General features: G+C 40.7%; 1 protein-coding gene across 1 annotated transcript in view; it reads left to right on the top strand.

Annotated features, from left to right (window-relative positions):
* Nucleotides 1–17,665, top strand: part of NBEA (neurobeachin) — a 702,521-nt gene that overhangs the window by 181,080 nt on the left and 503,776 nt on the right. The window contains exons 30-31 of the mRNA XM_054973860.1: nt 1,941–2,379; nt 16,087–16,241. Coding sequence (XP_054829835.1) covers nt 1,941–2,379; nt 16,087–16,241 — 594 coding nt within the window. The remainder of the gene's footprint in view (nt 1–1,940; nt 2,380–16,086; nt 16,242–17,665) is intronic.

The following is a 17,665-nucleotide window of genomic DNA, read 5'->3' as shown; positions in this document are numbered from 1 at the left end:
ATTTTGACTTTTAACTTTTCCTCTGTTTCAAAAAGGGGTTGCCACATAGGATTGGGACTATTACTTAAAACACACAATCCCAAAGCTCCCTTTGAGCCATTGTGAATCCATAGAATTACATATCTGTTCAGCATAAAATGATGCAATCTTTCCCCCATTTGCCTAGAATGTTGGCCACTTGGATTTATATTTTGTCTAGTGTTACAATAGAATTGAACAGCAGGATTTGAGTTCAGAGGCACCTTAGAGACAAACAAGATTTTCAGAGTTTAAGCTTTCGAGAGTCAGTGTTTCTTTCATCAGAGATGAATAGGAATGGAGATCCCTGAGGCCTTATATCCCAGCCAAAGATGGGTTGGGGTGTTAAAAGGCAGGGCATCAGGATGTAAAGATACAAAGAGTAAAGAGTAACATATAGAGTATAAGTTAAATTGGTTGACTTATAAATGTATTCATCACTTATGAGTACTCAAGTTATGTATAGGGAGGGATAAATTGTTTGTCCCATATTGATGACATTAGAATGAATAAGTTAGAGTACAGGATATTGAGAATATTACCAGTATTATTACTATTGAATAACATGCCAGGAATGTATTAGTTAGTTGATAAGTGAAGGGAAATTGACTTAGCACTGTGTTATAATAGACTAGCTTAGAAGAGTGTGAAAGTATATGTTTAATTGACAAAATAAGTTGAAATGAGTAGGGGAAGAATAGACAAAGGGTTGGAAAACTGTTGGAAGTCAATAAACGGGGGGGGGAAGGGAGGGGGTTAGAACTGGAATATTAAAGTAATTTGATTGTTATAAAAGACAAAATATTTCTAATTCCAATAAAAATTTTAAAAAAGGGATGTAAAGATACAATGCAGCTTGATTAGAGTAGAAATTAGCATCTGTAGTGAGATAAGAAACCTAAATCTCTGTTGAGCCCGGGGGGCGGGGCGGTGTACATTGTTCTAAATTTGTGAATAAACTCCATTTCAGCAATCTCACATTGTAATATCTCCTTGAAGTTTCTTTGTTTGAGGACAACCCCTTTTAGGTGAGCAATGGAGTGACTTCAAAGATTAAAATGTTCTCCTACTGGTTTATGTGTTGTGATTTCTAAGGTCAGATTTATGTCCATTTATTCTTTTGTGTAGGGACTGACCTGTTTGTCCACAGCAGCACTTTTCCTGGAAAATTGGAGATAGCCCCATATGCTACTGCATACTGCAAAGAGCTCTGAAATAATCTCTCATTTGCTGCCTGTAGTTCCTGAAGGAGGGAGTATGCATAACTCTTTTGCACTCTTTCAAGTATTGCTGGCAAGTTTTAAAAAAAACTATAACAGAACAATGCTCAACTGCACCCTTCTGGCATCTCTTTCCTAGCAGGATAGCTAAAGGGAATAGAATGTGATTGCTTAAGACTTATTGGCACTGCCAAGGCTAAAAGGAGCATGGAATGGTTGTATTCTCTATACCACCAGACAGTCTGTGATGGAATGGCACATAGTGGGGTGCAACACTGCATCTTGCCCAATACCCCATTCCCCCAAAAAGCTGGAGCTGGCCTTAAATATAAACTTGAATCTTATTTCTTTTTCTTCTCTTGTTGTTTTCTCTCATATAATAAATAAATTAGCAAACCAGTTTTACAATGTGGATCACTGTCGTAGTTTGATGGAACATATCCTGTGAACTAAAATAGGCAGCTACCAATGTATAGTACATTTTGGAGATACAAAAAAAGCTTCATTCAAAGCCATAGCAAGTATGAGGCAGGCTCAGCTAAATACGACAAAATGAATTGCTGTTAACCTTATCAGCTGCTTAACTTTCAGTATCCTGATAATGCCCACACTGCTACAAAATTGTGTTTGTGTTACTAAAGTATCATTGATAGTACTAACATTTTCCCAAATGTAAATATTTTTATAACATTTATGTTACAGACACACCTGCTGTATTTCCTGATAGTATCAAAGAAAAAGAGACTCCCACACCGGTTGAAGATATTCAACTGGAAAGTTCCATTCCTCATACTGATTCTGGAATTGGAGAGGAGCAAATGCCCAGCATCTTGAATGGAACAGACTTGGAAACAAGCACAGGCCCTGATGCTATGAGTGAACTATTGTCTACTTTGTCTTCTGAGGTAAAAAAATCTCAGGAAAGTTTAACAGAAAGTCCCAGTGAAATCCTCAAGCCTGCACCCTCAATATCAAGCATCAGCCAAAGCAAAGGTATTAACGTGAAGGAAATACTGAAAAGTTTGGTGGCAGCTCCTGTTGAAATTGCGGAATGTGGTCCTGATCCTATCCCCTATCCTGATCCTGCACTGAAGAGAGAAACACAGCCTATTCTCCCAATGCAGTTTCACTCCTTTGACAGGTATATGACACCATTAGTTCACTATATTGTATTAATTAATTTTGACACTTTAACATGCAGCTTTTATATATGAGATCTTGAGTAAGACTGAGCATTGGAAAGTCAGCTGTTTTACATCTATTTGCACAGCTTTTCTGTAGAACATGTTCAGAGAAAAGGTATTTTTGTTGTAAGCAGTAACTAAAATTATAATTAGCATTCAGACAACAAATATGTTTTATGAAACTATAACTTTTCTCAATGTAAAATAATACTTTTCATCCTGAAATAATTATATAACAGGGAACAGTCTTAAAAACAGTCAGAAAAAGTCTTTGTAGCATCCGCCTTTCATTTTGTTTTCTTTAATATACTTGTACCATCCAACACTGTGTAGTGAGTGACTTATGAATATCATGACATGAAACTAAGATTTATCCATTTCCCCCCTTTTTTTGTATTTAGTATACCTAAAATTAGTTAGACTTTACGTTCATATGAAGAATGTCAGAACTCACTGATTAAAACAGGTTAAGTTGGAACAGCTCTAATTGGAACTAAAGAATTTGACACATTCCTAACAAAAGCTTGAAACCTATGCAGGCAGTTGGATTTTAAACTCTGTTGAAGAAATTAAATATTCTGCAGGTTCATTGCAATGTTTTCCATATACAATACTAGGTTCAGGGGATGGGTTGATTGTTTAGTAAATGCTGTTCTCCGAAACAGTTCAGTAAAGTTTTAGAAAATTAATTAGATGGTATATAAATTAATACAGCACATTTGTAAATAGGACCAATAGGTGCTGAACAAAAATATAATTTGGGAAACCCATCAGTCCCTACCAGTTCTACAGTGACATTTGAGCATATCCATTCTTGCTTTTCAGATGGTTTGTTTTATGAAATTATTTTAATATTGAACAATATGAGGTTACTGTGTAAGTGGTAAGCATGGACCTGTTAAGATTTTGAAAGTTTATTACATATAGTTAATATGCAGTTCAAGACACTTGTTTCTGTATTTCACTTCCCCACTCCAAGTCTGTCTTTTGAATCTATGATAACGCTGTGACCTTCTGCAAAGAAATTTCTAGATGATTTTTGTTTATGCAGGTGTCTAAAATTAACTCTTTTATTTTCTTTCAATTTGTGAACTTTTGGATCATTAGCATTGTGAGAAGTTGCCATTTTGGTGCATAAGAACATAAGCAGAGCCTGCTGATCAGATCATTGGGCCATCTTATCCAGTATATAGTTTCACACAGCAGCTAACCCGTTGCTGTGGAGCACTAAATTAATTAGGGCATAGAGGCCAGGGCCTTCCCTGATGTGCCTCCCAGCACTGGTATTTCAGAAGTTTGTTTCATTTACCCATCATACCTAGTAGCTATTGATGGACTACCCCATGAATGTGTTTAACCCCCTTTTAAAGCCATCTGTGCTTGTTGCCACTGGTAGTGAATTCCACAGTTTAATTATTTATTGAGTAAAGACGTATTTGTTTTTGTCTTTCTTGAACCTATTTTGCAAAAAAACATAGTTGAGTGATCCTGAGTTCTGTTGTTATAGGAGAGGGAGACAAAGCTTTCTCGATCTACTTTCTTCATCCCATGCATAATTTTATACACCTCTTCCACGTTCCACTTTACTCACATTTTTTCTAGACTCAGAAATTTCAGATACTCTTCAGCCTTTCCTCATAGGAAAGGTACTCCCAGTCTCCCACCCTTAATCATCTTGGTTGCTATCTTCTGTACTTTTTCAGTATTGTTTTTTGCAGTATTGTTTTTTTAGATATGGCAACCCAAATTGCACACAATATTCCAAATGAGACTGCTACACAATGCTACACAATTAATTATTTTTATTAAGCTTTCCACTACAACCCTGAGATCTCTTTGAAGAAGCAAGGGTAAAGCAGTGAGACACATCTTCCCTGCTGTTACAATATTCTCTACTTGCCCAGGAGCTCATACCTCACCACACTCTGAAATGGCTCTGTGACTAGGGGTGTGCAGGAGGGGGTTGATTCGGGTTTCCCGCTTCGAGTTTACCGGAAGCGGGGGGAAAATTCAGAAATACCTTAATTCCGAAGCAGCAAGCCACTTTGGAATTAAGGCACTTTACTTGCTTTGGTATGCTCCGTAAATATTCGGAGCATACTGAAGCGAGGAGGGCAACTCCCCCACCCCTACCCCCCACCCCCCTGGGGAACCCCCCCATCCACTTACCTGGCGGGAGGGTCAGCTGTGCCGTGGGCCACTGCCACGGTGGCAGTGGGGGCGGCGGTGGCAGCATGAGGCTGCGATGGCCTGGAGGCTCCAGGCCATCATAGCAGCCTCATGCTGCCCCTGCCGCCTGAGCCTCCGGGGCATTGGGGGAGGCCGGAGCTGCCTCCTCCAGCCCTTCCTGATCCTCAAATGCCTGCAGTGCGCCAGCGCCACAGTGGCCATTTGAGGGGCAGGAGGGCTGGAGGAGGCAGCTTCGGCCTTCCCCAATGCTCCGCAGTCTCAGGCGGTGGCAGCTGCCGCCAGCAAGGTAGGTGGGGTGGGGGGTGGGATGATGTTTAAAGGGCCCTGCTGCTGCTTGCAAGCAGCGGAGGGGCCCTTTAAACTCAGCCCCGAAGCTTTCCGAAAGCTTCAGAAAGCTTTGATTCTGGATTTCCAAATCGGGTATCCAGAATATTTCTGAATCGGCTTTGCTTCGAGTATTTTTATCTGAAGCGAATACCGAAGTACACAGGCCTATCTGTGCCTTGACCCTGCATCAGAATTTGAAGCTAGTCTTTCAGTCCAGACTCTTATCACTGGAACCTTGCTGTCTCTTGTAGTTGCTTTCTTGCAAAGATACTTGTAATGATATAAGTGATTGCAACCTTCGGTGACTATATCATGTGTTAAAATAGAGTTAGCTCAGTCAAAGAGTAATCATATTTCCCTGTATTGGTAAAACTGCTATAAATTTTAACTCTAATATTTACTATTCAGTTCTTAATATAATGTAATGCATTTCATAAAAAGGAAACTAAACTTCTGTTTTATTTTTGCTACCTAGATTAGACTTGTGTGCAAACAATCAAACTTCAAAGTCCTAAAAATTCAGTATTACTAATTTTTATGGGGAAAAGCATTATTTAACCAGCAGGACTGGTCATTTCTTGTAAGCTATCTAAATGCTTCATTTTCTGTTATATCTTTGTGTTAAAGTTTTATAATTGGTATTTAAGGTCAGTTGCCACTCTTTATAATATATAAAAATGTGTTTAAAAATCAAAAATTCACACAAAGTAAATACTACAAAAACAATTAAAAAGGGATATTATGAAAAAATAAAAGGGCTAGTGATACAGTTTCAGAATACTTACAAATCACATGAAGTGTTTTGCTTTTTAAATGGGTAGAATTGTAGATGTAGGAGTATAAATGAAATGTAAAAGGACAAAACATGTTTCAACACATCTTATGAAATAGGTCTTCTGTGTAGTTAATGTATTCAGCAGTTCAAGTACTATCGAATGTAAATGATGAGGTGATATTGATGAAAGGAGGGATTGAGGTCTCGAGGGGCGCTGATGACGGATTGAACAGAAGCGCCCTTGCACTGCACGTAACTCAAGTCTGTCGTCTTCACTACTCAAAGCCATAATGGAAGGTGGCAGTCTGAAATGAGTTGCCACGGCAAAGAGTATTATTTTTGAAATGCTTTCACACAAATCACTAGGCCCTGCATACAACTTAGTTTCATGCTTTAATGTCATCAGGAGGCACAAATTGGTGTGTCTAATTGTTTGCCACCTGCCAGCAAAATGAGCTGCCAGCTAGCCAGACGGGTTTGATTGTCCGTCAGCCGTTCAATAGATTGAGAGTGACAACATCAAAAATTTCACTTCAAACTCTGAAGCTCTGAGCAGCTTTCCAGAGACCTCTTCTTCCCACAAGTGCTCTGGACAACTGCATTTTTCAAACAGCTTCAATATATTGTTGCCTTCTGCCTCATCTGTCTTAAGATAGCTATAATTACATTATGGGCTATATAAACAGATTTCTTAGACCCTGGAGTCTGGACTCACCAAGTTATGACTCATCATAACATCAGACAATTTCTTGAAAATAATATGCAGGTAATATTTATAGAAGATGTACAGACCAGTTATTAGTGAAACAGTTTCTAGAGTGATCAGAATTATTTTTGTATTACTTTCTGTCATTTCCCCCAAAAATTATAATATTCACAGCAATACATGGCTGTAATTTCTGGCAGTATCACATTTTCATCTGAGCTTATTTTAGTGATATAGTATTAATCTGTCTAGGATTCAGTTCTGAAACTGAGATTTGAAATGTCAATGTTGCATGCTTCATCAGAGGGGAGATGGTCTAGTTACTGTTAGAAATAATTCTTTTATTAAAGTGGCCCCTTCTTGATTAGCACTGTAGAGACTATTGCAAAAAAGTATTTATGATCTAAAAGAATGAACATTTGTTTATAGATTTTTTCTTGATCGCAAGCCCCTCTTCCAAAACTTTCCTGAATATCGTGAGCAGTTTCATGTCTTAGTCTAAGAAATATCCACAGGAGAACCTTCCTTATAAAAACTTCAGCAGTATTTTTGTTTCTCCAGTTTTTGCCTATAACCCTCCCATACATTGTTCAAATTTAGAGAAGAACAGTAAAAAGTTGCTTTATAGTGTATAGGCTTGCTTCTGGATGCTCTGTTAATTTGACTATTTACATGTGTCAAGATTTGCTTTATATTGTTTAAAATAATGATCATTTATATTTTAAAAAGGAATTTGGTAACAATGTAGTTTTCACAATACTGATATGAAAATCATTTTAAATTATCTTCATGGAGAACAATCTTGTGAAAAAGTCACTGAGCTGGTCTGATTCTGCATCTGTTTATCATTTATGCAAGGTTTTAATCCATCCTCCAAGAAAAGTATTAAATTAGAGTACTAAATATATTTTATAAGAGTATATAAAATAAATAAGGAAATTATACATCAGCCAGTAGCATTGACAACTTCAGAAGCATTTTGCAGTCTATGAGAGCAAGGCAAAAGGAGAGGAAAAATGTCATACCCAATCCTGTGTATATATCTCAAGGGGGTCTTTGGATTATGACCATTGTTTGTTCCCTTGGATATATCTGATCTGAATGGATCCAAACGTGTTTTGTCAAATACCACATAGAATGAGTAATGGTTGTTGTAATGCCGTGGCAATACAGCCCGGAAAACCCACAACAACCATCGTTCTCCGGCCGTGAAAGCCTTCGACAATACATAGAATGAGTAAGTTTAAATATTATATCCTATTAGACAAAAAGTTATCTGTGCAATATTTTATTTCATTTTTTAAAATTTTAAAACATACACACTAAGTATATTTCTGGCATCTTGTAAACTTGTATTTATTTACCCTATGGCATTGTTTATGGAAATGTCCTTGATACTAACTGTATTAATCACACACTGTGTAATCATTGTGTCTTAGTGAGAAAGGTGGACTATAAATGACATAAATAAAATATAAATAAATAATCTCTGTTTTTAAGCCTTTCTATAAATAACAAATTGTCATAGTATCAGGTTTTTCCCAAAACTCTTCAGTTTTTCTGTGATGCTAAGTACAATTGCGCTGTCCATTTTCACTAATACAGATTATTTAGCTCATGTTAGTTAGTGAATCATTGCTTAAGTGAGTGTGCTATGATTTAGAACAGTATCCACACCCACACTCACACCCTAGCTTGCATTGAACAACAGCAAGCCAAACTATTTGCCTTGGCCATGCAGGGCTTGTTCTCTGTTTACCATCCAAGACTGTACCACTTGGCTTGTTGCTACTGTGCCTGGTCAAGGACATCCTTACTCTCCTCCTCAAAATATGTATTTATTTACTTTATTTATAGTCCTCCTTTTGTACATGTCTGTATGTGTGTTTTACCAAGATACCAACATCTTCACATTTTTTCTAGTCTGCCAAATATGTTGCTTACTTCTTATTTAACAAATTTGATATTAATACAAATAAATGCTTGAAACTCTGGCAGACTAGATGACCTAACCTGAACCACTGCTTTAAAGACAGAAGTTTTAAAATCTGACACCCCCCACCAAGATGCAGACAATATAAATCTCCATATTTTCTCCCCGTTTCTAGATTACTGAAAACTCTTGTTATCAGACAGTTGTTATCCCGCGACCAGGATCATATTCCTCTAATGGCTTTTATTTAGCCAAGAACATGAAATTAAAGATTTGCAATATATTTCTGTTGCCCTAAAGGTAACTCAGTAACTCTGCTATCAGAAACGGTGTCCACAATTTTTAGGTCTTATTTATGGTCTCTGAGCATCACACATACGGGATCTCAGGCTGTTATAGGTTCTGAGGTTGGCTCTGCACTTGCACATTTGATATCCCATATGCGTGAATGAACAAGGTAAGCAACTGGTTTTTCTTGGCAGAGCTTTCAGAACTTCAGCTTTTTTCTTCCTTTAAAGTGCTTGGCCTTGACAAATCATGATATCCAGAAACTAAAGACAAAAAGGCTTCCCACGTGTATAATAAATAATAAAAATTTCTAAACACTACTGTGTTGTTTGACATATTTAACATTCACAATATCAGAGCTTTGACAGTTGTGAGTCTTTCTTCGTGAGATAAGACTTGTTAGAGTGCATAATACTTCAGAAATGATTTTCTGGAAATTAAAAATCTGAAAACTATGATATTAGTTGGATGTTCATTTTTAGGAAGACAGTTATTCCTGTAACTTAGTATTCATCATCATCTTGCAGTCTCACATGAGACTGCACATGTGCAGGCCAGTCACAGTGAAGAGGTTTCTAGCTTTAGGGCCCTGTATGGGTTCTTACAACCTCTTCTTATGGGAGCATTTCACTACTTTGATTCAGCAACTTCTAGAGAACTACTGAACTTTGGCCAAGGTCCTTCATGATGAAGCTTTTCACCTTGTCAACAGGAAAGCATGAAGCAGATCAGTGGCTACAGTTATCATTATATGATGGCATGTCTGGCTTAGATCCATGGCCCTGACTCATGAAAAGAAGTCTGAGATTGTAGTTTCCTCCTTTAAGGATCACCTCCCATTTTCTGAAAAAACAGACGAGTCTCTGACACAGATCAAATAGCCAGATCCTTGGGTGTTATCCCACCACCTTAACAATACCAGACCTAAAGGTATAAGTTTCAAGTCCACAAACAGCAACTTTACTAAATACTCCCCATACCAGCACAGTCCTTGTGACCTTATTCTGTCTTGAGGTTCCAGTGTGGCAAAACTTCCACCAAATTGAGACAGAGGCATGCTCAGCAGCAACTGCCTAAAATGATGCAACAGGGTTCCAAGTCCCTATTTTGACCGGCCAACCCTCACCTGTTTGGCAACCCTTTGTTTGAGAACAGATTGTCACTCTTTTACCATGCTTGGGAAAGCATTACCAGTAATTCTTGGGTCCTGGCAATTATCTAGTGGGCCTACTGACTGCATTTCACTGAAATGCCACCCACAACCAGACCACCCAACACGAAAACAGCATGCTCTGAGGATCTGCAAAGAGTTATTAATGAGCTTCTTGCCAAGGGTGCCATAGAGAGGGTGCCAGACGCTGCTGTGTTAAAGGGGTTTTACTCTAGGTATTTCCTAGTCCCCAAGAGGGATGTTGAGGTCCAGCCCATTCTGGACCTCCAACACCTGAATGGGTTCCTAAAGGTGGAAAAGTTCAAAATGTTAATGTTATATAAGGAGTTGCAATTGTTTAAATGTTTGGTTTACTGTCTTACATTTAAAAGATGCTTACTTTCATATATCCATTCATCCAGAATTTAGAAAATGTCTATGCTTCAAATGTGGTGAAGCTTCTTAACAGTACATGGCTCTACCATTTGGCCTAGCATTGGGCTCAAGAGTTTTCACCAAGTGTATTGCTGTTGTAATCCTTCATTTATGATGATGATGATGACAACAACAACAATAACAATAACTTAATTGATATTACCTGCTCTGAGCTCCCTGCAAGCAGGCTCAGAGCAGGTAACATCAATTAAATAAAAACACATTAAAGCACATTAAAAACATAAAAGTCAGTACAAGAAGGCAGCAATTCTACATAGTAGCCCATTTGACAGACCCAAACCCAATACATCTCATGGGATGGGAGATGGTATACACATTAGGTGAGTCAGCAGACAATTGGGAGAAGGGGGCTGCATTCCTCTCTCAACAGGAGACCAGTAAAAAGGAGCTCACCCAAGCTCCGACCTCAACCATATGCTTGTCTTACAGGCCTGGCAAAAGGATAGTAGATCCTACTGGGCCCCGGCTTCCACAGACAAAGAATTCCATCAGGTGAGTGCAAGGACCAAGAAGACTCTGGCCCTAGTCAAGGCCAGGTGAGCTTCCTTGGGGCCAGGGATCACCAACAGTTGTTTATCAGCTGACCTAAGTGCTCTCCAGGGAACAGGGTGAGAGGCAGTCCCACAGATATGCTGGCCCTTGTCCACTAAGGGTTTTATAGATTAAAACCAACATCTTAAATGGGAACTCTACTGGGTGCCAGTGCAGCTGACACAGAAGAGGAGTTATATGCACCCTGTATGGACGCTCGCAGCTGCATTCTGGATCCATTGCAATTTACAGACCAAACCCAAGGGTAGCCCTGTGTAGAGCAAGCAACTGTAATCTAATCTGGTAGTGACCATTGCCTGGATCACTGCCGTTAGGTCATGGGTCAAAAGGTAAGGGACAAGCTGTCTACCCTGTCGCAGTTGGAGAAAAAAGCAGATCTGGCAACCACGGTGATCTGGGCCTTCATTGATAGGAAGGAGTCCAGTAGCACCTTTAAGACTAACCGACTTTATTGTAGCATAAACTTTTGAGAGCCAACAGCTCTCTTTGTCAGATGCATGGAGGGTAGGAAGATACTGGCCAGAGAAATATAGGTGGGGAGGGGAGGGGGAAGAGGGTGCAGGGACTGAGGGTCATGTAAATAAGTTAAAATAAGTCATGAAAGAGGTGGAATGCACAATCCAGGCTGGGTGTGAAAGGACTTCAACAACTTTCACCTACTATCAACCTGAGCCTGGACCACTCTACACAACAGGCACACTTCCTGGACACCACTGTACAACTACATAATGGACAGATAAATACCTTCTTATAGCGGAAACCCACCAACTGATACTCATATCTATATGCTTTCCCTCCCATTCCTCTGATTACCAAGATACTAGGCAGAGTTCGTCATTATGAATCTCACTGCATACTAATCACACCCTTTTGGCCCTGTCAGGAGTGGTTTCCCAGCCTTCCATTCATATTCCTCCCAAACCAAATCTCCTGCACAGAGATCAGGGTTTTGTAGGTGATAACCAATACTGTGATTTTCTGTGCCAACTGGATATCATACCTTGCTGTGTCAGATTGCACATTTTAAAAAGCCTGGAAGGGCTGTGCGCACACAGCTGCAGGACTGTTAAGGGTTAATCCCTCACAGACATGAGATTTGTCAAACAGAGACCTAGTTGTCTGCAGACACTTTCATGAAGCACTACTCGGTAGATACAAAGTCGGCCGTTGGAACAATGATCATGTATTCTCTGTTCAATTGATAGAATACCCACTGCCAATGGTGAGTAGCTTGTTACTCTCCCATGTGGAACTGCACAACAAGAGATGACAATGAAAACAAGGTTGCACTTGCCTGTAACTGTTGTTCATCTGATCACTTCTGTGCAGGTGCACATTCCCTCCCTCCTTCCTCACTGAGAGTTCTGCCAATTCCATGGTGGATTCTGGAGGTGCAGGACTGAGGGAATGCGCAGGCATCTCTCTGCTAGGCGCGTGGCATTCTGGTGGAAAGTGTACTGCGCAGGCACTGGGAGGGGAGATGCTGCTGTTTCTGCAGGCCCCTAAAGCTAGAAACCTCTTAACTGTGATCGGCTTGTGCATGCACAGTCTCGTGTGTGCCTGCACAGAAGAGACTAGATGAACAACAGTTACAGGTAAATACAACTCTGTTTTCTGGCTATACTATCTAACAACATCAAAAATAAAACATCTAAATCTGAAAATTCCACTTTACAGCCTTTCTTAAATTCCTTCTTCATTGCTATAATTGGCGTGTTTGGTTTATAGTTGGCCCACCGTGTTTAGAACATAGCCTAATAATTCAATAGTTGTAATGAATAGCCACTTTTCTCACTGAGACTGAAGGCAGATTATAAATATAAAAACAGCACAAAACATCCAATAAACAGTACAGTAAGATCTGCATTACAAAATTAGGAAATAATGCAAACAGAGAACTGTCTAAATGCATGACCTACCATAACCAATGCAGAAAGTGGATTACAAAGCTAGAAAACAGTAAAATCAAGATGGTACATAACATTGAAAATGAAATAAATTACATTCTTAGTCCCTTAAGTGCCCTCCAGACTGTTCCATTCAATCTTAATCTATAAAAATGCTCTCCTGCACATTTCTGTTTTGCACATTCTGTGTCTGATAGAAGTGTGGGAGCCTTTCTGACCTCTGCAGGCAGGTCATTCCACAAGGTGGGAGCCACAACAGAGAATGCACATGTATGGGCAATTGCTAGTCTTACTTGTATGCAGATTGGCAGATGAGTGAAGATGTGTGGCAGAGATAGGAGGAATGACCATCCTGCAGGTATGTGGGTCCAAAGCCATTAAGGGTTTTGTAGGTGATAACCAATAGTGTGATTTTCTGTGCCAACTGGATATATATCTTGCTGTGACAGATTGCACATTTTAAAAAGCCTGGAAGGGCTGTACATACACACACAGCTGCAGGACTGTTAAGGGTTAATCCCTCACAGAATCAGAGAGCTCTGAGTGACAGGGTACTCAAAGGGATCTGATTGAGTAGCATGAGCTAGAAAGAAGAGGGTCTCTTTTGAGTTCTAGCAGAGAGGAATCAAGTGTGAAGAGTTGAGAGATTGAGCCCTAACAGAGAGCAGTTTTAACTCTGACAGGAGAACTGGGGAAAGTTGACAAGAAGGTTTGGGACGTAGGTGCAGACTCTCATTGGGCCAAAGAAAGGGGATGATTTTTCAAGGAGAGGAAATTTTCCCTACCCAGTCAAACGGAGGTAGCTCTGGAGAGTGAAGAGATCCCTGGTCAGGTGTGGTTGGAAACTGCCTATGGAGACCTTCAGATTCAGTTAACAACTGAAGGAAAGCTTTGGTGTTTAAAGAGAAGGGGATTGAGGTAATAAAAAGTGGAACCAGCATTCCTAACTCTAAAAGAGAAAGAGAATACTAAAAAAAAGTATACTAGAGTGCTTGGGGTGGGGGACAAGAGAACCAAAGCCTCAAAACATAAGCCTTTAATTATCTGTGAAGACCATAAGAACTGAAGTCTATGCATGTTCTGATATTACCTCAGAGAGATATGTGTGTGTGTTGAATTACCTCAGAAATATTTAGCCCCTGTTTTTAGCTTACCTTTCCCCTATAAAGTAATAAACCAGTTAGTTATTTTTGGAATTTTAAAAATGCCTCTGATGCTACTTCTGTTGTTTAAGGATGAGGGAATGCCCTACTTGCCTTCTGTACAACTGCATTGGCTGCCTTGTAATTTCTGTCCAAGTGCTGATTATTCCCTTTAAAATCCTAAAAGGCTCAAGTCTTAGTAACCCTTATGACCATTATTACCATACAAATCTACCCATCTATTGAGTAGTTCTGGAGGCCCTTCTCTGACTCCCACCACTATCTGGGATAAGACGGGCAGTGTCAAGAGACAGGATGTTCTTGATTATGGATTCCTGATTATGGAATACTTTTCCCACAGCTATCTACCAGGTGCTGAGCATTTATAGTTTGCATCAGATTTTGACGTTTTTATTCTCCCGTACATTCTGCTGATCTCTTATTTTTGTCTACATATATTTTCTGCTGGATTTATCATCTCTGTGTTGCTGGGTTTTAGCTAATTTTAAAGTGATGCCATCTTTTTTTTTACCAATTGGTGTCTTAAATTGTTTTTAGATCTTTAAATTAGTTTTGATGAAGTTCTCTGCTAATGAATATACCGCAGACTAACAAGGCACTGGATTTTAATGGCATACGTCTGAGGGTTCCTAACAGTAATGTCACTGGTTGCAAAAATTGGCCTACATACAAGCCAATTGACTTCAAGTTGCAAACATAATCCCTTTTTTTTAAGGATCTAGTTGGAAATCTGTGGAAATTACCATTTAGCCAAATGTCTGTTCTGGGTAAATTAGTGGAGACTGTTATTAAAGTCAGATGATTATATCCAAAATATGGAGAGCAGACTGAAGCTCATGGAACAAGAACGCATCCTGAAATTCTACTACTGAGCTCAGGTCAGGGAGCCCTCACAGTGAAGTAGCAAAGTTGGGGATCTGCAGGAGGAGGAGAAAAATAAGAAATGCCATTCTGTACATGCTGTTACACTGGTACGACAGCACCTTTGGATACAACCCAGAATTGTTAAGAGTAGAACAAGCCCTACTGTTGAAGAATCATCATACTTCCTGGAGTTTTTCAAGTGTTTTACAAGCATGTGAATATGGTAGATTTGGTTACTTTTAACCAAAAAAATAGCTCCTGACTAAGCAATTATGGGATAAGAGTGATGCATAACATTGTTAAAGTTGCCTATGAGACCAGATTGTTTGCTCTGCACCCCTGCTGTAGTGTAAAATATCATACATATCAGAGGTAGTGGTTATAATATTTGTAAGCTTTACCTTTCATGCTGCAAGATCTAGTTGTTTTAGAGTGAAATCCTAAGCAGTTACTCCAGTCTATGCCCATTGATTTCAGAAGGCTTAGACTGGCGTAACTCTGCTTAGGATTTTACTTTTTTCATGTCTGTGCTAACTAAATGACTAGAGAGCTAACATTGACTGTTTATGTATACGAGCAGTAACAACCATGATGATGTTGTCAGGGCAATGTCAGAAGGTTCAAAGTGATTCCCATTTTCAGATCAATTGAAAAACAGCAGTATGTCTAGCTCCCAGCTATAAGCTGGAACATCATTTGTGCCTGAGTAGAAGGGGGTGTGACTGGGCATTTTGGGCCAAGGATTAGCTGCTCTATCAGCCAGCTGGCTTGCAAGCAGCTTCCTGCAGCCCTTCCTCCATGGGCTGGATCAACGGGAGGGTGAAGTCAATAAATCTGAAAGCTGCAAGTTATGAGTTTTGTCAGTGACCCATTTTGAAATGGAAGGGGATAGAGGATGCTGGGCACTCTCTACAGGTAAAGAACTTGGATCCACTGCAGATTACATAGAGCACAGTAGAGCAGGCGTGGAAGAGGGAAGAGAAGGAAGAAAATACGTTGTTTCAAGATGAAATTCACAAGAGCTGAAATAACTGAGAATCACTATTGTCCAAACCTCCCTTCTACTTAACAGCTGCTGTGAACAAGCTCCTCTATTACTTCCTTTTCTGTCAACTTATTGTTAGAAGCAAGAGGTGAGGAAGATCATCTGAATAATATTAATAAGTATTTATCGCTGCAGTGCTCATGTCCTGAGATAATTGGCATGTCCTTATATGAAAAGAGACTGAGGCAGAAGTCAGAGATATCAGAGACGCTCTCCCATAATTAATAGGACTTTCTTTCTCACAAGTAGTACAAAGTTTGGCTATTCTCTGTCCTTTTCTGATTTGGGTCTAATGTCTTTCTCTGCAGAAGTGTTGTAGTACCAGTAAAGAAACTTCCCCCTGGAAGCTTAGCTGTGACCACTGTTGGAACTGCCACAACTGGAGGTGGAGTGCCCCCAAGTAGTACACCTAATATTTTTGCTGCCACAGGAGCTACACCAAAAAGTATGATTAATACAACAGGTATTGTCTTTATATATTTTTGTGATCTTTGTTATTTTTACTTCTTTTAAAAATCTTTTTATGTCTTTTGTTTTTATTACGTTGCATTTGAAATAAAAATAAACTTGCAATATTTTTTACACATGGAATAGCATCCTTGTAATTCCTGGCTAATCTCTAAGATGTAGGAGAAATTATATAAATGTACTGAGCTAAGTGGACTGAGCTAAGTTTTCTCTTGGTATATGATAGCTGCTACATATGTGCATGACAATTTTTGTTTCTCGTTGCAAAGGCCGTAAACCAGTTCTAAAGGTAACATTTGTTCATCTTCGTTCTTCTGTGCCTCCACACATGGGGACTGCGCAGGCGCAGGCCAGCCGCCGGAGAATTTTCTAGAGCTTCCAAGGCTCCGAAGGGGCCGTTTGTCGCGCGCCTCAGCGACCGTCTTCCCGCCCAAACGGTCACGTGATCCTACAGCGACCAACGGCCCCTTCCCTCAGTTCTCTTCTTGCCGCCGCTTGGAGAGAACGTGAGCTTCGTTGCTCTGTGCTTTTTTGTGCTTCGTGCTTTATTCTGACTGATTGCTTGGCTTTTGACTTCGGACTTCGTGACCTCGACTATTCTTCGGATCTCGTTTTGGACTTTGTTGTGGACTCGGTAATTTGACTCGGACTGTTTTTGACCTTCCTTTCGCGTGCCCCTGAAGATGGCCTCAAAGGCTCTCTTCAAGCATTGCCTCCAATGCCACACGAAAATGGCCAAGACCGATGGCCATGAACTGTGCCTGTTCTGTTTGGGGGAGACCCATAATGTGACGGCCTGTAAAATTTGCCAGGGTTTCACCAGCAAGGCCCGGCAGGAGCGCAAGGCCCGACTGAACTCCTCCCTGTGGCAGAAGGTCATGTCCGGAGGCGCTCCGTTGCCCTCCTCCAAGGCCGGCCCAAGCCCCTCTGCCGAACGGCATTCCAGAGCTGGCTCAGTGGCCTCCGCGAGGTCGGGGTCGAAACCGCGTCCCCCGAGTACCTCGGCGTCGAGAGCGGCCTCTCCAGCGCAGGGACCGGTGCGGCCGCCCCGTAGCGCGTCATCTACCAGGTCGGATCCGAGACCTACGTCGGAACCGAGGATCCTGGTACCGAGTCCCCGGTCGGAGCCGACGTCCGGATCGGTTCCGATGAAGCCTAAGAGGTCGAAGCCGAGGTCCCCTTCGAAGGTGAGGAGCGCGTCGGTTCCGAGGTCTTCTTCGGAACCAGCGAAGAAGAAGAAGAAGACCAAGCATCATCGGTCGCCGCGTCCCGCTCCTCAGGAGGAGGTCATCGTGCTTCCTCACACGCCTTCCCCTCACCTGGGCTCCCCGGAGCCAGAAGACATCACCGTTCCTGTGCCGGATCCGATGGCCTTCGAGACGGTGCCCGCGGAATTCTCGTCGGGGCCGGAGCCGAGCC

The sequence above is a fragment of the Eublepharis macularius genome, chromosome 3 (assembly GCF_028583425.1).
Source record: "Eublepharis macularius isolate TG4126 chromosome 3, MPM_Emac_v1.0, whole genome shotgun sequence".
In the NCBI taxonomy this organism is placed as follows: domain Eukaryota; kingdom Metazoa; phylum Chordata; class Lepidosauria; order Squamata; family Eublepharidae; genus Eublepharis; species Eublepharis macularius.
Note: the sequence above shows the minus strand (reverse complement) of the source record. Positions and strands in the feature narration are given on the sequence as shown.